This window comes from Geotrypetes seraphini, chromosome 16 (genome assembly GCF_902459505.1).
Source record: "Geotrypetes seraphini chromosome 16, aGeoSer1.1, whole genome shotgun sequence".
Classification (NCBI taxonomy): Eukaryota; Metazoa; Chordata; class Amphibia; order Gymnophiona; family Dermophiidae; genus Geotrypetes; species Geotrypetes seraphini.
The window spans coordinates 30,725,507-30,747,403 of record NC_047099.1 but is presented as its reverse complement, the minus strand read 5'-3'; the positions used below and the strand labels follow the sequence as shown (position 1 = coordinate 30,747,403).

The following is a 21,897-nucleotide window of genomic DNA, read 5'->3' as shown; positions in this document are numbered from 1 at the left end:
CAAGAGTTTCTATTAAATACCCTGCCTCCAGCCCCAATTAGCTAAAAGTGACAGTACACTTGGTTCAAAACCGCCTTTTAAGACCTAACAGCATGTAGCACAGTACAGATAAAATCAAACTAGCAAACATGTCACTCCAGAAGCTCTCAAAAACATGAGCTTTTCTCTTTACTTTGCTTTTAGAGAGAGGCACGGGCTCTTTTATGATAGCACAGGGATAGGCAATTCCAGTCCTAGAGGGCCAGGTCAGGTTTTCAGGATATCCACAATAAATATGCATGAGATAGATTTGCACCTCAAGGAGGCAGTGCATGCCAATCCATCTCATACATAGTCATGGTGGAGATCCTGAAAACCTGACCTGGCTCCAGGCTCTCGAGGACCGGAATTGCCTACCCCTGTGATATAGTCGAAGCAACCCCCAGCTTGTGGCGGTTGGAAATGCGCTGTTACGCGGTCTCTGACGTCTCGCGCCCCCTCGTCCGTCTCAGCCGATTGGCGGGCCGCTGGCGGCGGCGTCTCGCGCATCGGATAGCGTCGATCTCGCGGCGGGGCGAACGGTTTTCGCCCCACTGACTGGCCGCCGCTTTGGGCCGCCCTTCCAGTCCGATTGGCGGCGGCGGTGGTCGCGCGGCAGAAGGCGGATTCGCGCCCACGGATTGGCTGCCGTTGCTTGGGGGGGGGCGGGGGCGGGATTACGCGTGGCGCGGATTGGTGTCCGAGGCGTGCGAGTGGGCGTTGTTTCTCGCCTTCTCCCTGCCCCTTGGTTGGGGGAGAGGTGAGCGCTGGTAGGTGATTGGTGGGTGGTCGTGCGGGCGAGTGAGTCCCCCCCCCCCGCTCCCTATGGTGGCTCGCGGCTGCTGAGGGAAACGGTGGGCGAGTGAAGGTTCGTCGAGAAACGGTTCCCCGGGTTCCATCCCCCTCCCCGTTATGGCGAAGAAGCCCGCGAAGGAGCAGGAAGAGGTGTGGGGCCGGCGCGTGCGGGAGCTGGGCTCCAGCCTGCCCAACCGCCACTGCTTTGAGTGCGAGCAGCGCGGGGTGACGTACATTGACATCACCGTGGGAAGCTTCGTGTGCACCTCCTGCTCCGGCCTCTTGTGAGTATTGGCTACTAGGAGTATTAATCCTCGTCTCTGCTAATAGGGCTGATGCTGTGGAGTCCCTAGGACAGCCGTGCAATTCTAACAGTATTGCTAACACCGTAAATATCCGCAGGGGGAAACCCCCCCCCTAATTGGCCCTGTATTTAGCTATTCCTGCCCACACTTCCGGGATCTGTCCTCCTTGCTTGCATGAATTGATTGCTCCCCCTCCATCAGCTTTAAAAAAAAAAAAAAAAGAGCATGAAGATACAAACTTCTTGAGTGGATGACCAAAGCCTGACACTGTGAATCGCCCCTAAAATCACCGATTGGAAAGCTCGGGATGCTGCTGAACCCATTCATTTGCTTTGATCTCTTCAAGTTCAGACGAAGCTTGAGTCTCATTTGTTATCAACCAGAAAAGCTCTTTGCACACAGCTAGAAAGAAAATGTGATCCCTGTGATTTGTGTGGTGGTGGTATGGCCGGATTGCTCAAAAATACCTTGTAGATTGGTTTGGCCACAAAGAGTTTGCGCCAGCGACAATTCAGAATGTATAGAGCAGGTGAGAAAAATGACAGGTGGAGTCGCCCGCATTACATCTTTCTGCAAAAGAGATATGAACTATCGGTACCTGATTTGAAACCCTGTCTGTACTCAGTAAGGTCTTCGGAGGAAATAGACCAGAGTACTTAATAAATTATCCCTCTACGCACTTTTGAAACCTCTGAAGTTCTCTCAAGGAGTAAGCTCTCACACTTTGGAACTTGCTTCTAGAGGGGCTATGCGTAACTGATTACCGTACCCTACTTTAGGAATTGGCTGAAAGCCTGATCCTTCTTATGACCTTGGGATGATTTTCCAAGAGCGTAGCGATGGTGCCCATCTATCAAAGAAGGAATAAAGTGTTTTTAGTTACAAATTGGCAAATGTACGGAAGAGGGCTTTAAATTTGCTGGGGATGGGTCAAAAATGCCCCAAGGTCATTAATAACTCTCAAGAATGCAAGACATTAAATACCATTATTGAAACGGGACAAAGGTTTGTACACCAATACCCAAAACAAATTTCCAAATCTAGAGGCTCTAATGGTAGAAGCTGATTTGGATTTAGTGATGTGGCAGAGGGAAGGCCCCGGCGGGGAAGGTTGCGAAGCAAGTCTGTTCAGAGTACTGCCGCCGCTACTGTTTTAGTAGTCCTGCCGCTACTGTTTTAGTAGTCCTCAGAGTGGAGGTATGTCAGGTCTCACTTGGGGTGGGGATCACTGAACTGACGAGTCTGATTTTTTTTTTTTTTCAACGAATTGGTCAGCACTAGTATCAGGGATGGAATCTTGGAGTGTCGGGGACATTTGGGAAGGGCTTTAGGGGTTGATCTTAACTAGGGCTTATATTAGGCGCATCTTTTAAAATCATGCTAGGGCTTATTTTCAGGATAAGTCTTATTTTCGGGGAAACACGGTATTATGACACATGGTATCTTTCCAAGTGGATTTAAAATGAATATCCAAATATTTAGGCCAGGTTAAGTGAAAGGGCTCAATCATGGCTTTCCTACAACGAATATTCCAGGGAAGGACCTCTGTTGTTTCCTAGTTAGGTATGGTCCGTTGCAGATACCTTCACTTGCATGGGGACTACATTAATACCTTGAATTTTAGAATATGCCCGTATAGCCATTAATAAGGGCTCCAAGGCCAGATTGAATAATCAAGGCAATAGAGGACATTCTTGGTGGGTACCTCTGGTCAAGGAAGAAGATGAAATACAATATCCATCTACATTCAATCTGTCCGTGTGACAGGAATACAAAAGTTTTACTATATCAATCTCTCAACCAAAATCATTGCAGTCAAATGCTTTCTCAGTGTCCAGTGACATAACACACTGGGGTATCAAAGTACAAGTGACAGTCTTCAATACATGGCAGAGAACTCTGGTATTATCTGAGGTCATTCTACCTTTAATAAATCCACATTGAGAGTAAACAAGTAAAAGCATTAACTTGGCCAATCTATCAGCCAAAAGCTTGGAATAAAATTTGCAACCATAATTGATAAGAGAAATAAATGGGTCTGTAATTTCTGGTTAATAAGAGATCTCTTCCAGGTTTCGGGAATATGACAATGACAACTTCTAGTGCGGAGAATTTCAAACTGTGTGCCTCATGAGATCCCAGGTATGCCGCCAGATGTCATGGAGGAGGAGAGTCGCCAGCTGGCTGCCTACAGGACATGCTTCTTGCAGCGAGAGGCATATCCTGTAGGCAGTCAGCTGGCACCTCTCCTCCTCCCTGGCATCTCTCCTCTCCGCACCTTTTCTTTTTCAGCATCCCCCTCACTAGCGTCTCAGGGCCCCGTCTGGAGGGCCTTTGCACTTGTATGTCGATGTGATGACATCATCACATTGATGTCTACGCACTTCTGGATGCCCTCGAGCTATGGCCCCCAATTTTGTGTGCTACCAGCTCGCAAAGTTTGCAAGACACTGTTCTAGTGCAATGTATCTAGTGGTCCTGAATGCTAGGGTTTTGCATATGAACCTGCAAATAGTTTGCAGAATGCTGTCAATTTTTATCTTTTGAACTCCACCTTAGAGAATGACATGGGGATCGTTTACCGCAGTAAACTGTGGTCACCGCAGTAAATGCACAGGAATGGAGACATTTGCAACTGGTTTACCAAAGGGATGGGAACAAGACCTTTTACCGCCCCGCGGGAACAGGAACAAGACTTTTTAACACCCTGCAGGAGCGGTAAAAAGTTTTGCTCCTGTGGTTAAAAAATTGCACCCTTGTCAGACTCGGCATCTCCTCCCCAGCTCCTCTTGCGCCTATTTTACCTTCAGGAGCCAACCATGCCACAATGAAGACAGAAGGAACTCAAAACTAAAGCCTGAGACCAATGTGATTTGAAGAATAAAATTACCAGACAACAAATTGTAGAAAAAAAATGATTTTATATTTTGTGATTAGAATATTTCAGATTTGAAATATGTATCCTGCTAGAGCTGGTATTAGTCTTAACTGGAGACCGCAAAGCCCAGGCTGTGCTTCTTTACCTTCCAGCTGGTTTAGGGCTCACTCTCTTTGACCAGGGGACAGTTGCCCTAGTTGCACTCCCTTAACACTATTCCTGTCATGTGTGACTGAAGTATTCTGTTAGCTTGATTTTTCTATGTAGCATTCTGTAGTAATTTGGTTTGTGTAGTGGAGGGAATATTTGTGAAAGGAAGGGGAGACAGGGGTTTTGTTGATCCTTGCTCTGTATTATTTGTGTGTTTAAAATGACAATTGTACAGAATATTGTCTCTTTTTATACTTTAATAAAATAAGTTCAGTATAAAATCATAACTATTCTTTTTTTTTTTTTTTTTATTATTTATTTATATTTTTCACAAATTGTTTAACAACAATCTAAAGAAATTAACAATTGAAAAAGAAAATAATTATATTAAATTATATATAATAATTCCTCATATATAACCAATCATAGTCCACATATTGAAGAGAGAGAGTCCATCACCTCCAAGGGAAGTTGGGTCTAAAAGAAAGGAAAAAAAATACTCATACGAGTTACAGATTACAGAGTACGGTTGGATTAACTATCTGCCTGGATAGAGGACTGTATGGAGGGATCTGGAGCTCTAAATTCCGTCTTACCCTCTAAAAAGAAATTTAACTGGTCCGGATCATAAAATATATATCTAACATTCTGATAGGTAAGACAGCATTTACAGGGAAAACGTAACTGAAAGAGATCCAAGATGGCGACGGAGTAAGTCACCCTTGAAAGCTGCTCCCGCTTGGTTTGGCGATTTTCTCTCATTTAAGAAGTTCTTACCTTAAATATGCCCAAGCGTAGGGGCAAACAGAGAGGCGTTCTTCCAGCCTCATCTGGTATTTCAACGGGGAGACAGTTGGCAATTACAGCATATGCCACACCGGCTGGATCGGGTGCATCCGCTGACCGAGGGGGGCAGACCTCGGTCTTGGAGAGCGAAATTTCGCTTAGCCCAGTGGGTCCTGGAGCTCCTCCGCGGCCCGGGAGGATGTCGGGGACGCCGTCGGCGGCGCAGGAGGTGCCGGAGACGAGTTCTCCGCTGACGCTGCTGAACTTACCCCTGACCCCGGAAGTTATTCACGGCTTGCCGACTCTTTTGCAGTCGACAACGGAGAACGGAGGAGCAGTTGCTGGTGAGGAAGCAGGGACAGAGGAGCAGCGAGCTAATGGGGTATTCCCCGGAACATCATTGCCCCCCCCTCCTCTGGTAAAACCTGAAGTCATCGATATGGAAGCGATTTGGAGTGGACTTGAGTCAATACATAAGGTATGCTCTCAACTTTTTTCTTCAACACAGAATACTAATTTACAAGTTAAAACTTTGGAAGAGAAACTCCAAAAACAGTCCAATAGAACGGACAACATAGAAAAATCAGTGTCAGAAATAAAGGCTTCTATGAATTTACATTTAAAGGAAAAGTCTTTGCTGCTTAGAAAAATGGAAAATCTGGAAAATGCAAATAGAAACTTAAATCTTAGACTGTTGAATTTTCCGGTATCTAAACTTCAAACTCCAAGAGATTTGTTCAATTCCTTTTTACAATCAGTGTTGAAATTTCCTGAAAATAATATGCCACCGCTTCAAAAGTTATACTATTTGAATATTCCCAAAGAAGAGAAAGGCAAAGGGATTGTATCAGGAGACTTGGATCTCACTGGTATGCTGGAAACATCAATTCAAGAAGAAATAACTGTTAGAGCAACTTTACTGGTAACCTTTGTTTTTCTCCAAGATAAAGAGGCAGTTCTCCGTTTATTCTATAGGACTGAGAATGCGGAATTTCACGGTTCCAAAGTTTCAATATTTCCTGATGTATCCAAATTGACGCAAGCCAGACGGAAGAAATTCCTGGCATATCGACAGTTAACTTTGAATATGGGAGCAACCTTTCAGTTAAAATCATAACTATTCGAGGCTTGTGCGGATGGGATCTGACATTTTGCGGGACGGGGACTGAGCTTGCGGGGATGGGGCAGGGACGGGGACTGAGCTTGTGGGGACGGGGCAAGAATGGTGATACATTTTTTTCCCTTTGTCATTCTCTACTCCACCTCCTTCCCAGATAACTGCTCCTGCCTCCTCCAAATTTTTTTTCTGCAAGCAAGTTGCTAGAAGTGGACTGCAGCTTCACAGAGAAGCTCCGGTAGATCTGTGGAGCCAGCCTGCTGTGTGCCACCTTATTGAAGTACCCAGGGTCCCTTCCCGTGCGAGTCTGTGGGTGGCTTGTAGAATGATTTAAAAGTCCGTTTTTCACAGTTTTCTGGCTTTGGTCCTGAATTGTTCTTCTTTGCCCTTTTTTCCATTCAGTCCACAGATCCTTGGCCTGATTTCAGAACAGTGTGATGCCCCAGAAAGCTCATTCTGACTTTCTAAAGCTATGTCTCTGCTTTATTGCCTGGATCCAGATTTTTGGCAGGTTTGAACATCCTGAGGTAGATTCCGCTGTGGCTCTGGTTGTCCAACGCACAGCCCTCCATAGTGATGGGAGAGTGTGGTTTAAGGACTCTCAGGATCGCAGGGTGGATTTTATATTATAAAACATTATTTTCTAGTGGCATCTTCAGGTGGGAAAGTGGCGGTGGCTGTTTCCTTTATTGTGCGTGCCTGTCACTCCAGCTTGCGCAATTCGTGCTCTGTGGAGGTGCATGCCTGTTCTCTGCTGGTGATGGTTGGGGTGAATTAGGAGCCGGGCACTTTTTTATGATCTTATTCGAGTTCTTATTACATTTTTTTTACTGGTGTAGCATCTGCTCGCCAGACTCTTTGGATCCGTCGTTGGACTGGGGGACACTGCCTCATCGATCACCTTAGGCAGATGTCTTTTTTTTTTCCCCCCTCAAGGGCCAGCTTCTTGTGGGTATAGCTCTGAATGACTTCTACACAGGTGTTGCTGAGCACCACTTTAAATTGATCCATGTGAACAAGTTTTATTGGATGTCGGGATGGGGTTATAGTACTCTTCGTTCCTCCTGCAGGTGTCGTTGGTGATACACAGTTTTTTCCTCCCAGAGTCATTCCAGGGGCTATGCCCGCGTTCTATGGTTCTAATTCCAGGCATTCTCAGGTTCTTGTACAGTGGCTGTGCCTAAACAGCCCCAATGAACCAGGGGTTGGGTGTGGTTTTACTCATCGAATGCTGACTTCGCAGTTTTTTCAGGAGTGGACTCAACTTTAATTGGACACTAGTTAGTCCTCCTTTGCCTGCCTCCCGATTGATTTCTGGATTCCAGCAAGTTGACCAGAACAGAGTCTAAGGTCCGCGATACTTTGTAGTGCCGCTTAGACATCGGGATGCTAGAACCTGTTCCAGAACACGAATTGGAGCTTAGGCAGATATTCCTTATATTTCATCGTATCGGAAAGGATTGGAGACGCATTGTAGATCTGAAGTCGGGCTCCTGCTTCTTGCAAATTCCTTTTTTTTTTTCTGAATGGCAATGGAGTTCATGGTGACAGCTGCTGTCTCTCCATGAGAGTTTCTGGTGTCCTTGGATCACAGAAGTTTTCCTCCATATTACAGTCTACCTGGAGCATCACCATGTTCTGCAACAGCATTTCCAGTTCACAGCTCTGCCCTTTGGCCTTGTGACAGCACTTGCATTTTTGTCAGTGATTGTAGTTGTGGAAGCTTTCCGCCAGCAGGGGATCCAAATCCACCCTTCCTGGGACATCTGATTGATCTGGGCTCTGTCTCATTTGAAGTGTGGTGGAGACAGTAGTGTCTCAGTTGCAGACGGGGTGGATTGTCAACTTCAAGAAGAGTGATTTGATGCCCTCTCAGTCCTTGAAGTATCTTGGGCTTCTCTTCATTACCAGGCAGGGTTGTGTGTTTATTCCCGAGGCTCACAGACAGAAAGTTCAGTAGCAGCTCGGAGCTTTTCTAGCTGTATCTTCAGGTTCCAGAGTTCATGGTGGCCTCTTTGGTGGTGGTTCCCTGGGCCTGAGCGCATATGCGCCCGTTACTAGAGTGCCTTCTCTCTCGGTGGTCTCTGCAGTGTCATCCCCTTCAGATGCTGCTCCCCTGGACGGAGCCAGCTTGCAGCATCCTGAGCTGGTGGCTTCAGGGGGAGGCGCTCTGTCAGGGCAGGCTTCTTCGGATATCAGACTGGATGACTCATGATGGATGCTAGCCTTTCGGATTGGGGTGCCTACTGCAGGAAACGTTCCATTCAGGGACAGTGGACTCATCGTTGGAAACACTGTTAGGTTGGGGTGCTTACTGCGGGGAATGTTCCATTCAGGGGCAGTGGATTCATCATCGGAAACATTGGTCAATCAGTCGTCTGGTACTCACAATTTGGCTGGCGTTACTTGTTTCCAGCCCATTCTAGTAGGAAAAGCAGTTTGTCTTCTCTGACAACGCCTCAGTGGTGACGTCCATAACTCGTCAAAGGGGCCTGAGAAGCACTCCCTAGGCCAGGAAGCTTACATGCTGTTTCATTGGGCGGCAGCTCATCTTCTATCTCAATGTTCAGGCAGATTTCCTCAGCCGACAGATTCTAGACCTGGAAGAATGGTCCCTCTGGCAGAAGGCATTTAGTCTGATTGTTCAGTGCTGGGGACAGCCTCATCTGGACTTGATGGCTTCAGCAGAGAACTCAAATACCAAGTGCTTTTTCAGTTGAAAAACGCAGTGTGGAAGCCTAGGGCTGGACGCTTTGGTGCAACCCTGGCCTGTTCATAAGCTCCTGTATGTGTTCCCTCTGTGGCCTCTGGTTGGTCAGGTCATCTGCTGGATAGCAACATATCCTAGCCTGATGATTCTTTTGGCTCCATCTTGGCCTTGTCACCCGTGGTGTGTGAATCTCGTTCGTCTTTAGCAGGACGAGAAGCTCCTGCTCTCTCTTCATCAATATCATCTCAGTCAGGGATCAGTGTCCATGGAAAACCCTCTGCGATCTGGTCTTACTGCATGGCTCTTGAGTGCTCAGCCTTGCTGAAGCACAGTTATTAAGAGGTAGTTATCTCTACTTTTTTGTGCTTGAAGAAACCTTCTACTATGGCTTTTATGCCAAAGCTTGGGAGGCTTTCCAACAGTGAACATAAGAATTTGCCGCTGCTGGGTCAGACCAGTGGTCCATCGTTCCCAGCAGTCCGCTCATGCGGCGGCCCCAGGTCAAAGACCAGTGCCCTAACTGAGACCAGCCCTACCTGCGTTCGTTCTGGTTCAGCAGGAACATGTCTTGAATCCCTGGAGGGTGTTTTCCCCTATAACAGATTTTGGAAGAGCATTCCAGTTCTCTACCACTCTCTGAGTGAAGAAAAACTTCCTTTACGTTTGTACAGAATCTATCCCCTTTTTAATTTTAGAGAGTGCCCTCTCGTTCTCTCTACCTCAGAGAGGGTGAACAACCTGTCTTTATCTACTAAGTCTTTTCCCTTCATTATCTTGAATGTTTCGATCATGTCTCCTCTCAGTCTCCTCTCTTCAAGGGAGAAGAGGCCCAGCTTCTCTAATCTCTCACTGTTTGGCAACTCCTCCAACCCTTTAACCATTTTAGTTGCTCTTCTCTGGACCCTTTCGAGTAGTACCGTGTCCTTCATATACGCGACCAGTGCTGGACGCAGTTTTCCAGTTGAGGGCGTACCATGGCCCGGTACAGCGGCATAATAACCTTCTCCGATCTGTTTGTGATGCCTTTCTTAATTATTCCTAGCATTCTGTTCTCTCTTTTGCCGCCGCCGCACATTGCACTGACGGCTTCATTGACTTGTCGACCAGTACTCCCAAGTCTCTTTCCTAGGAGGTCTTTCCAAGTACCACCCCGGACATCTTGTATTCGTGTATGGGATTTTTGATACCGACATGCATTACCTTACACTTATCCACATTAAACCTCATTTGCCATGTCGCCACCCATTTCTCGAGCGTGGTTATGTCGCGTTGCAGATCTTCACAATCCCCCTGCATCTTCACTACTCTGAATAACTTCGTATCATCTGCAAATTTAATCACCTCACTCATTGTACCCATTTCCAGTTCGTTTATGAATATGTTGAAGAGCACGGGTCCAAACACTGAGCCCTGTGGCACCCCACTGGTGACGTTCTTCCAGTCCGAGTATTGTCCATTTACCCCCCATTCTCTGTTTCCTATCCGCTAGCCAGTTTTTAATCCACGTGAGTATTTCACCCTCTATTCCATGGCTCTCAATTTTCCGAAGTAGTCGTTCATGCGGAACCTTGTTGAATGTCTTCTGAAAATCCAGATATACAATGCCGACCGGATCACCCTTGTCTATCTGCCTGTTTACTCCCTCGAAGAAGTGCAGCAAGATCGTCCTTTGCTGAAGCCGTACTGACTGGTCCTCATCAGATTATGTCCGTCAAGTTGATCAATGATGCGGTCTTTTATCAGCGCCTCTACCATCTTTCCTGGTACCGAGGTCAGACTCACCGGTCTGTAGTTACTTGGATCTCCCCTCGAACCGTTTATGAAGATTGGCGTAACATTCGCCACCTTCCTGTCTTCCGCAATCTTTCCTGATTTGATTGACAGATTGGCTATTAGTTGAAGCAGTTCAGCTATAGTCCCTTTCAGTGGTATGCTAGGGTTCAGGTGGAGCCTGAAAAGGCTCCCATTTCGGTAGTGCTGGCTTTCCTTCAGATAAAAGGTCTGCCAGTCGCTCCCCCTGAAGGTTCTAGTTGCAGACCTTTTGTGTTTTCGAGCGCGCAAAGGCACTAGTTCGCTTACTGCTCATCTTGCTTTGACCAGGTTTAAGGATGGTGCTTTGTCTGTGTCCTTCCTTGCATATTACTTTCCCTTCATGGAATCTTAACATCGTTTTGCAGGGCTTTGGAGAGGCTGCTTTTGAACCACTGAAGGATGCTTCTCTTATCCCAGGACAAGCAGGCAGCATATTCTTGACTGATGGGTGACGGCACTGACGGAGCCCCGGTACGGACAATTTTAGAGTGATTGCACTCTAAGAACTTGGAAAGTTCTAGCAGGCCGCACCGCGCACGCGCGAGTGCCTTCCCGCCCGACGGAGGTGCACGGTCCCCAGTTTCTTAGTTTCCGCGGAGCTAAGAAGACACACGTTTCAACGGCTGTTGAAAACTTTTTTCTATTTTCGCCTTCCCGCTCGCGTAAACTCGTTGGGAAATATTGTTTCCCTCATTTTATTTTCTTTTCTTTGTTTAAAAAAAAAACAAAAAAAACTTAATTCGTTTTTCTTTCATTTTTTCGGTTTCGCCCCAGCGGGGCCTGTTGCCACCATCGAGGCCTCGGCCTTCGATTTGGCTGAAGCCGTTTTTACATTCATGCCCCCTCAACCCGGGTTTAAGAAGTGCCAGCGGTGCGCTCGACCAATTTCACTCACAGACCCGCACAACTGGTGTCTACAGTGTCTTGGTCCTGACCATCGAGCGTCTACTTGCACCCGCTGTGCCACTCTTAAAAAGAGAACTTTAAAAAATCGACAAATCCAACAGCGATTATTGTTTGGTACCGAGATGTCGGATTCGGCGGCACCGGTCCCCACTTCGACCCCGACGCAGTCGGCACCTGTCTCGTCGACACCGCGCCGGCGTCGCACCCTTCAGGTAAGCCGGCTAAGAAGCCTTCCCCGCTGGAGCGCCCTCCGGTCTCAGTGGCAGCGAGCCCAATCCTGCCGATCTCGAGGCACCTGCGGAAGCGCTCCGCTCCGATTAAGGTAAGCCCCTCGACATCGGGTTCCTCTTCGGAGTGTAGAGCGGCACCCAAGGTACCGCAGAAGAAAAAAGCGGTACCGGTGCCTTCACTGGACGAGCGCATTGCCGCCGTCCTGCAAGCTTAAAGAACAACTACAGCAGCTGTTACCTGCCCTTCTGACACCGAGCCTTCCAGTCCCGGTCCGGTCTGAGCCTCCGGTACCGACAGTGGAGCAGCCTCCTTTGTCGGCATCCACCTTGTCGGTACCGATGCATACCACTTCCTCGGTATCTATGCCAGTCTTAGCGCCGGAACCGAGATCCTTACACCAGGCTGTTCAAACATCGGCGCCGACACAGCCTATCACATCTCCCGGTACCGTTTCACAGAGGTCTGGGAAGTCGATGCATAAAACTCGACACCTAGAACCCTCCACACCGGAATCCCGGGACCGCAGTTTTCAAGTGCGGGACCCTGATCTGTGGGGCGATTCGGAGGACCCTCTTCTCTCAGAGGGAGAGTGTTCATCAGGAGAAGACGATCCTTCTGTTTTGGATCCATCCTCTAAACCTGATGCAACTTCTTTTACCTCTTTTCTCAAAGAGATGTGTGAATCTCTCTCTATTCCCTTGGAGGCTGAATCCAAAAAATCCAAGGCATTTCTTGATGCTCTGGATTTTGACCAGCCTCCAAGGGAATTTCTCAAACTGCCTCTCCATGACATATTAAGAGAGACATTTTACAAAAATCTAGAGACACCCTTGACCATCCCAGGAGCTCCCCGCAAACTGGACTCCTTATATAAGGTCATACCTATTCCAGGCTTTGACAAGCCGCAACTCCCCCATGAGTCCTTACTGGTGGAATCTACTTTAAAGAAATCCACGGGGGCTAGTGTATACGCTTCTGTCCCTCCTGGCAGAGAAGGTAAGGCCATGGATAAGTTTGGCAAGAGGTTGTATCAAAATGCGATGCTAGCAAATAGATCAGGGAACTATGCTTTCCATTTTTCTTTTTACCTTAAGCATCTCATTCAGACTTTGTCATCTTTTGAGAAATATCTCCCTGACCGTAAAAAATCTGCCTTTCGCCAAACTTCTTCATCGCTCTTACAACTGCGCAAGTTCATGGTCAGATCAATCTATGACACCTTTGAGCTGACCTCTAGGGCCACGGCTATGTCGGTAGCTATGCGGCGACTGGCCTGGCTCAGAGTTTCAGAACTCGATGTCAATCATCAAGATCGACTGGCCAATGCACCTTGTTTGGGGGATGAGCTGTTTGGAGAATCCATGGACTCCACTACTCAGAAACTCTCAGCTCATGAGACTCGATGGGACACTCTCCTTAAGACAAAGAAGAAGACCCCACCTACTAGGCCTTTTCGCCAACAATCGGCCTATCAACGTAGATTTGTGGCTCGTCCTTTACCTCAGACCCAGCAGCAACCCAGGCGTCAGAGGCAACAACAGAGGCAAGCTGCTAGACCACAGCAGCAACAGCAGGTGAAACCTCCCCCTTCACAGAAATCATCTCAACCCTTTTGACTTGGTTCTCCAGGACATAGCCAGTCTCCCTCCTTCTGCCCATCTTCAGCAGCCCATAGGAGGACGCCTTACTCATTTCATAAGCCGTTGGGAAATCATCACCTCGGATCAGTGGGTCCTCAACATCATCCGCCACGGCTACTCTCTCAATTTCCAGACTCTTCCTGCCCAAAGTCTGCCAAGAGAGTCTGCTTTGAACACTTCTCAGTCTTCCCTCCTTCTTCAAGAGGTTCAATCCCTCCTTCTTCTGAACGCCATAGAGGAGGTTCCTCTGGATCAAAAGGGGCAGGGATTTTACTCCCGTTGCTTTCTAGTTCCCAAAAAGACAGGAGATCTCAGACCCTTTTTAGATCTTCGCGATCTCAACAAATGCTTGGTAAAAGAGAAATTCAAGATGCTTTCTCTAGCTACTCTTTATCCTCTTCTCAATCAAGGCGACTGGCTATGTTCCCTAGATCTCAAAGAAGCATACACTCACATACCGGTCAATCTGGCCTCCAGACAGTACCTCCGCTTCATGATCAACCATTGTCATTACCAATACAAGGTGCTACCTTTCGGTCTGGCCTCCTCTCCAAGAGTGTTCACCAAATGTCTGATTGTGGTGGCCGCTTTTCTACGTTCCCACCACCTTCAGGTGTTTCCTTACCTGCACGATTGGAGGCCTAATTTGCAGTCAAGAGAGGTCTGCTGTCTCCCTGGAGCCAAGATCCAGGATATTACCACTAACCTAGACAAAATTCTAAAACCTAATGATCATTTTCCCATGTTTCTCATCCATGTAGGCACAAACGACACTGCGAGAAATACCACAGAGAACATACCCAGAGATTTTGGAGCGCTGGGAAAGAAGTTGAAGCAGATAGGAGCACAGGTGGTCTTTTCATCAATTCTTCCAGTAAGAAACAAAGGCAGAGCTAGAGAAGAGCGTATTCAACGAACTAACGAATGGCTCCGAGAATGGTGCAGAGAAATGAACTTTGGATTTCTAAACCACGGCGAGACGCTCCAGGGACTACAAGGACCAGATGGACTCCACCTAACCAGAAGAGGTAGAAACGTATTTGGACATCGATTGGCCCGCCTACTCCATAGGGCTTTAAACTAGGTAAGTTGGGGGAGGGTACATACTTATATCCCAGAGCAGTAAGAAACCACCCTGAGGAGGCAAGTAGCACTCACACTACCAAGTCTAAGGTAAGTACCAATGACATCCACATTAATTCAGGGAGCAATATCACTGATAATTTAGGAGCCACACTAACTCATAAAGTAAACTCTTCACAGAAATGGAGGGCCATGTATGTTAATGCGCACAGCTTGGGCAATAAGATTCTAGAATTAGAGACTGAAATAACAAATGCTGATCTTGACGTGATAGCGATATCTGAAACCTGGTTCACGGAATCACATGGGTGGGATATGGTTATACCAGGGTACAACCTACTTCGCTGCGACCGAGTGGGTAAATTGGGAGGAGGAGTAGCGCTATACACTAAGGAAAGCATCAAAACCACCAGAATCACAGATGTTAGATACACTGGGGAATCCCTCTGGGTGAACCTGGCCAGAGGAAATGAAAGATGCCTATACCTTGGTGTGATATATAGACCTCCCAGGCAACAAGAGGACAAAGACATGGAATTAATCGAGGACATAGAGAATATCACACTGCGCGGGGACTCTGTAATGCTAGGAGACTTCAACATGCCAGATGCAGATTGGGACACACTCTCCGCGACTACGGGTAGCACCAGAAGAATATTAAACTCCATAAAGGGCGCACGCCTCAAGCAATTGGTATTGGAACCCACCAGGGACAAGGCGTTGCTAGACCTGGTTCTCACCAACGGAGATAGCGTCACGGAAGTCTCAGTAGGAGAAACACTGGCCTCCAGCGACCATAATATGGTTTGGCTCAACCTCAAGAAAGGATTCCCGAAAACAAACACAGCAACAAGGGTTCTCAACTTTAGAGGCACAGACTTCAACCGCATGGGAGAGTTCGTCCATGAGGAGCTACATAAACAAGCAAAAACTGATAATGTGGAGGATATGTGGTTGACTCTGAAGTCCATACTACACGAAGCAACAGACCAATACATAAAGACTGTAAGTAAACGCAGGAGAAACAAAAGACCCCAATGGTTCAGTAAAGAAATTTCAGACCTAGTTAAACAGAAAAGAGACGCTTTTATCGACTACAAACATTTAGGCAGAGAGGGGCAAAAGAGGACTATCTAGACAGATCTAAAGCTGTCAAAACAGCAGTCAGAGAGGCCAAACTCCGAATGGAGGAAGAGCTAGCACGGAAAATTAAGAAAGGGGATAAATCTTTCTTCAGCTATATTAGCGACAGAAAAAGAAACAAAGATGGGATAGTTCGCCTGAAGCAATCGGACGGTAACTTTGCAGAATCAGACTCTGTGAAGGCAGAATTACTAAACCAATACTTCTGTTCAGTGTTCACCCGCGAAGAGCCGGGAGCTGGTCCACAGCTGCAGACGGGAGATAACCGGAAAGACCCGTTTCAGGATTTCGAATTTACGCCCAGTAGTGTCTACGGCGAACTTTCAAGACTCAAAGTAAACAAAGCCATGGGACCGGATAACCTACACCCCAGAGTGCTCAGGGAGTTAAGGGAAGTCCTGGCAGAACCATTATCTGTTCTTTTCAATCTTTCCCTAAGTACAGGAAGGGTCCCCTTGGACTGGAAAACCGCCAACGTAATCCCACTCCACAAAAAGGGCTGCAGGACAGAGACAGCAAACTACAGACCAGTGAGTCTCACGTCTATAGTGTGTAAACTCATGGAAACACTGATTAAACAGAATCTTGACACAATCCTAGATGAAGAAAAACTGCGTGATCCACACCAACACGGGTTCACCCGGGGTAGATCCTGCCAATCTAATCTGATTAGCTTTTTTGACTGGGTTACCAGACAACTGGACGCCAGAGAGTCACTGGACGTGGTATATTTGGACTTCAGTAAAGCATTTGATAGCGTCCCTCATCGAAGATTACTGAACAAGCTGAAATCGATGGGATTAGGAGACATTCTAACTACATGGGTTGGGGATTGGCTGAGCGGTAGACTTCAGAGGGTGGTGGTAAACGGTACCCCATCCAAAGCATCGGACGTGATCAGTGGAGTGCCGCAGGGATCGGTCCTGGGTCCGATCCTATTCAATTTATTCATAAGAGATATGACGAAAGGACTTAGAGGAAGGGTATCACTGTTCGCCGACGATGCCAAACTTTGTAACATAGTAGGCAGATGCTTATTACCTGATAATATGACACACGACCTACTACTGCTGGAAAAATGGTCAAAAACTTGGCAGCTAAGCTTCAATGCTAAAAAATGCAAGATAATGCACTTGGGCAGGAGAAACCCCTGTAGAACTTATGTACTAAATGGTGAGACCTTGGTTAGAACTACGGCGGAACGCGATCTAGGAGTGATCATTAGCGAGGATATGAAGGTTGCCAATCAAGTGGAGAAGGCTTCCTCCAGGGCAAGACAAATGATGGGGTGTATCCGTAGAGGTTTCGTCAGCAGGAGACCTGAGGTTATGATGCCGTTGTACAGAGCCATGGTAAGGCCTCATTTAGAGTACTGTGTGCAGTTTTGGAGCCCACACTACCGAAAGGACGTGCTGAGGATCGAGTCGGTTCAGCGAACGGCCACCAGGATGGTCATGGGGCTCAAGGATCTCACGTATGAAGAAAGACTAAAGAAGTTGCGGCTGTACTCACTTGAGGAAAGAAGAGAACGGGGAGATATGATTGAAACGTATAAGTACATCACGGGACGCATCGAGTCAGAAGATGATATCTTCTGGCTCATGGGACCCTCAACCACCAGAGGGCATCCGCTGAAAATCAGGGGAGGGAAGTTTCATGGCGATCCCAGGAAGTACTTCTTCACCGAGAGAGTGGTGGACCATTGGAACAGACTCCCACCCCAGGTGATAAAGGCCAGTAGCGTAACAGATTTTAAGAAAAAATGGGATACTCACGTGGGATCTTTAAGGGAGTAAACTCAGGGGGGGGATACTTGGAATGGGCAGACTTGGTGGGCAATAGCCCTTTTCTGCCGCTTTTTCTATGTTTCTATGTTTCTATGTTTCTATAAAGGCCAATTCTTCTCAGATAGTACTCCAGGCCACCAACCAGACCATCATGTTTCTACAACTTCTGGGGTTCGAGATCAATCTACCCAAATCTCATATTATCCCCACTCAGAGACTTCAATTCATTGGAGCGGTGCTGGACACAGTCCTCATGAGAGCTTTTCTGTCGTCCAACCGTCTTCACACTCTCCAATCTCTGTGTCAGCAGGTGCTTCATCAACGTTCCATCTCTGCCAAGCAAATGATGATACTCTTGGGTCACATGGCCTCCACAGTTCATGTCACACCCTTCGCACGTCTCCACCTACGCACTCCTCAATGGACCCTAGCGACCCAGTGGTCCCAAGCGACGGACCCTTGCTCACGACACATATCTGTGACATCCTCTCTCCATCAGTCTCTACAATGGTGGTTGATATCCTCAAATCTCTCCAGAGGTCTTTTGTTCCATCTACCTCCTCATCAACTTGTCATCACCACCGACGCCTCCCCTTATGCCTGGGGAGCTCATTTGAACAAATTCCAAACTCAAGGACTTTGGACAGCCCAGGAAATGAAACATCACATCAACTTCCTGGAACTCAGAGCGATGTTTTATGCCCTCAAGGCCTTCCAGCATCTTCTCTTTCCTCAGGTCCTTCTACTGTGCACAGACAATCAAGTTGCGATGTACTACATCAACAAGCAGGGTGGGACGGGCTCTCGCCTCTTATGCCAGGAAGCCCAGAAGATTTGGGCTTGGGCCACAGATCACCACCTATTCCTAAAAGCTATCTACATTCAGGGAGAACAGAATTCCTTAGCGGACAAGCTCAGCAGAATTCTCCAGCCTCACGAGTGGACACTCGATCCTTTTACTCTGCAGTCCATCTTCGCTCAGTGGGGCACTCCTCAGATAGACCTCTTTGCAGCTCCTCACAATCATCAGCTGCCCCACTTCTGCTCCAGACTCTACTCTCCTCACCGTCTAGCAGCGGATGCATTTCTCCTGGATTGGTCCAATCTCTTCCTGTATGCTTTCCCTCCTCTGCCTCTCATGCTCAGGACCTTGTTCAAGCTCCAGAGGGAACAGGCCACCATGATTCTGATTGCGCCACGGTGGCCCAGGCAACATTGGTTCTCCCTTCTACTTCAATTCAGTTCCAGGGAACCTATTCTACTTCCACAATTTCCTTCTCTGCTCACACAACATCAGGAGACCCTTCTGCATCCCAACCTCCAGTCTCTGCACCTGACAGCCTGGTATCTCTCGGGCTAACTTCAAATGATACTCTTTTATCTCTGCCCGTTCGTTCTGTTCTGGATGCCTCCAGGAAACCGGCCACTCTGCAATGTTACCATCAGAAGTGGACACGGTTTTCTTCCTGGTGTCTTCTTCATCATCATAATCCTACGTCCCTTGCTGTGGAGACCGTGTTGGATTACCTTCTTTCTTTGTCTGACTCTGGTCTCAAGTCTTCTTCCATCAGAGTCCACCTCAGTGCTATTGCTGCTTTTCATGAGCCAGTCCATGGGAAACTCCTTTCAGCTCATCCCTTGGTCTCCAGATTCATGCGAGGACTTTTCAATGTGAAACCACCTCTTAAACCTCCTCCTGTGATCTGGGATCTTAACGTGGTTCTTTCAGCCTTAATGAAACCTCCGTTTGAACCTTTGGCCACGGCTTCTTTCAAATTTCTCACTTGGAAGGTTCTCTTCCTGATTGCTCTCACCTCTGCCAGGAGGGTCAGTGAGCTCCATGCACTAGTAGCAGACCCACCCTTTACCGTCTTTCATCATGACAAGGTGGTTCTGCGTACACATTCAAAGTTTCTCCCTAAGGTTGTCTCTGAATTCCATCTCAACCAATCCATTGTTCTGCCTGTTTTCTTTCCGAAACCTCACTCTCACTCTGGAGAACAGGCTTTGAATACTTTGGACTGTAAGCGGGCTTTAGCTTACTACTTAGACCGTACTAAGCCCCACAGATCATTCCCTCAACTCTTTCTGTCCTTTGATCCGAATAAATTGGGACATCCTGTTTCTAAACGTACGCTGTCCAATTGGCTCGCAGCGTGCATTTCTTTCTGTTATGCTCAGACCGGACTGACTCTGGAAGGTTCTGTCACGGCCCATAGAATTAGAGCTATGGCAGCATCTGTAGCTTTCCTCCGTTCCACTCCTATTGAGGAAATCTGCAAGGCTGCCACTTGGTCCTCAGTTCATACTTTTACATCTCACTATTGTCTGGACGCATTCTCCAGACGGGATGGTCACTTCGGCCAATCTGTTTTGCAAAATTTGTTTTCCTAATGGCCAACCTTCCCACCATCCTTCTTTTTGTTAGCTTGGAGGTCACCCATCAGTCAAGAATATGCTGCCTGCTTGTCCTGGGATAAAGCACAGTTACTTACCGTAACAGGTGTTATCCAGGGACAGCAGGCAGATATTCTTGCGTCCCACCCACCTCCCCGGGTTGGCTTCTTAGCTGGCTTATCCTAACTGGGGACCGCGCGCCTCCGTCGGGCGGGAAGGCACTCGCGCGTGCGCAGTGCGGCCTGCTAGAACTTTTCAAGTTCTTAGAGTGCAATCACTCTAAAATTGTCCGTACCGGGGCTCCGTCGGTGCCGTCACCCATCAGTTAAGAATATCTGCCTGCTGTCCCTGGATAACACATGTTACGGTAAGTAACTGTGCTTTCTGGACCTGACGGTCTTTTGGGCCACCATTGTCTTGGCACGGTGTATTTTGGAGCTTTATGCTCTTTCGTGCAGGGAACCTTTTTTCCGTATTACGGACGCGGGAGTTTTCTTCAGTTCTGTAACTTCCTTCTTGCTGAAGGACTCGTGTTCATGCTGAAGGTTTCCATGTCAATCAAGAGGTTAGGTTGCCTGCATTTCATCCAACAGGCTCATAGCACAAAGATCAGTTATTCCACAAATTGGATGTCCGGAGGGCCTTGTTCTATTATTTGAAAAGGGCTATTTTCAGGCTGTCTGATCACTTCTTCTTTTTTGTTCTAACTGCTGCGCCTCACCGTGGTGGGCAGGTGTCCAAGTCCTTGATAGATTTGAATGGCCATTTCTGTGACTTTCGTCATTTGCGGCAAGCAGCTGTTGATCTCGCTTAAAGCACATTCAACAAGAAGTGTGGCTGCTTTGTGAGGGTATCTTGCGCGATTCATTCTAATTTGCAGGGCAGCTCCTTGGTCCTCTTTTCATACTTTTGTGTGGTTTTACCAAGTTGTTTTGGCATGCCCAGTTTTACCGAGTTGTGGCAGCGTGTTCTGATGCCGTTTTTGGGTTTGAGGGCAGGCTCTTCTGTCCCTCCCTAGCTAATGTGGCTTTGATGGAATCCAGAAAGGACGTAACAGAATGGAAGATTAGGTTTTACCTTCAGTAATCTTCTTCTTAGTCCCTGAAGGATTTCAAACGACCAGCCTTTTCTGTATTCACTCAGTTGTTTGGAGTAGCCTGCTTCTTTCTGCCTTGGTTACTCATCACAGGCTTGAAGATTTTCTAGCCAGTTGTTGAATCCTATGGGGAGTTTCTATGAGTATGCACATTTCTGAAGGCCTTTCTTGGAGTGCTTGCTGCACACTGCAAGTTAGTTCCACATCGTTCGTCAATGTTTTTTCTGAGTTGCCTTTGTATCACTTTTTAATATTTTGCAGAACAAACCAGATCATGAATTTCTTCTGTCGATGAGGATTCTCCCTCCGTACCCCCCCTTGTCATGGATATGTTCAGATATGTTGCTTGGCTTTGGGACTTAACTGGATTTGTTTACTACCGGTAGCTCTTAGGCTAAGGGGATGGAGCATAGGCTCAGAAAAGTTGTGGATTTCTGCAACACCTGGACTACAGGTTGGGATTGAACACCTAGTGTATGGAATCCTCCAGGGACTAACAGAAGATTATCAAAGGTAAAACCTAATCTTCTATGAGTGGCCATTACTTTTTGCATTAAAAAGGAGTGGGGTTTTTTTGGGGTTTTTTTTTTTTTTTAGATTGTTTAATTTAAAGTTTAATCATTCTTTGTATATGTCATTTACGTAAGAGACAATCAAATCTCGATAAATAAAGTACATTATATTCATTGCATTCAAAGTTGTGTTTGTGAATATTTCTGGGGAAGGGGGTCCATAGCTTTCATCAGATTCCTAAATGGGTCAGTGACTCAAAAAAGGTTGAATCACTGTTTTAGGGTTTGTAAGTCTCCAAATATCTGATAAGGCATGATCCGCAATGAGCTAATGTAAAACTGGATGCGCTCTGGTAATATGAAATTTAGCACTAGATTTGCGATCTAATATACTATCCAACATGATATTCCAATAACCCCCTATAATGAGGTGTTCAGAGGTTAGGGAAACAATGGTTTTGGGAATATTCCTAAAGCAGGCACCATCATCAATATTGGGCCCATAAATATTAACTAAAGTATAGATTTGAT

At 47.0% G+C, this 21,897-nt stretch overlaps 1 protein-coding gene across 2 annotated transcripts in view; it reads left to right on the top strand.

The window, feature by feature from the left end:
- Positions 1-496: 496 nt before the first annotated feature.
- The window catches only part of AGFG2 (ArfGAP with FG repeats 2), a 61,256-nt gene continuing 39,855 nt past the window's right edge, over positions 497-21,897 (top strand). Inside the window, exon 1 of one of the 2 annotated variants that reach the window (XM_033924835.1) lies at positions 497-1,097. In XM_033924835.1, coding sequence (XP_033780726.1) covers positions 931-1,097 — 167 coding nt within the window. In that variant the 5' untranslated portion in view covers positions 497-930. The remainder of the gene's footprint in view (positions 1,098-21,897) is intronic. The other variant, XM_033924837.1, reaches the window with a different exon arrangement.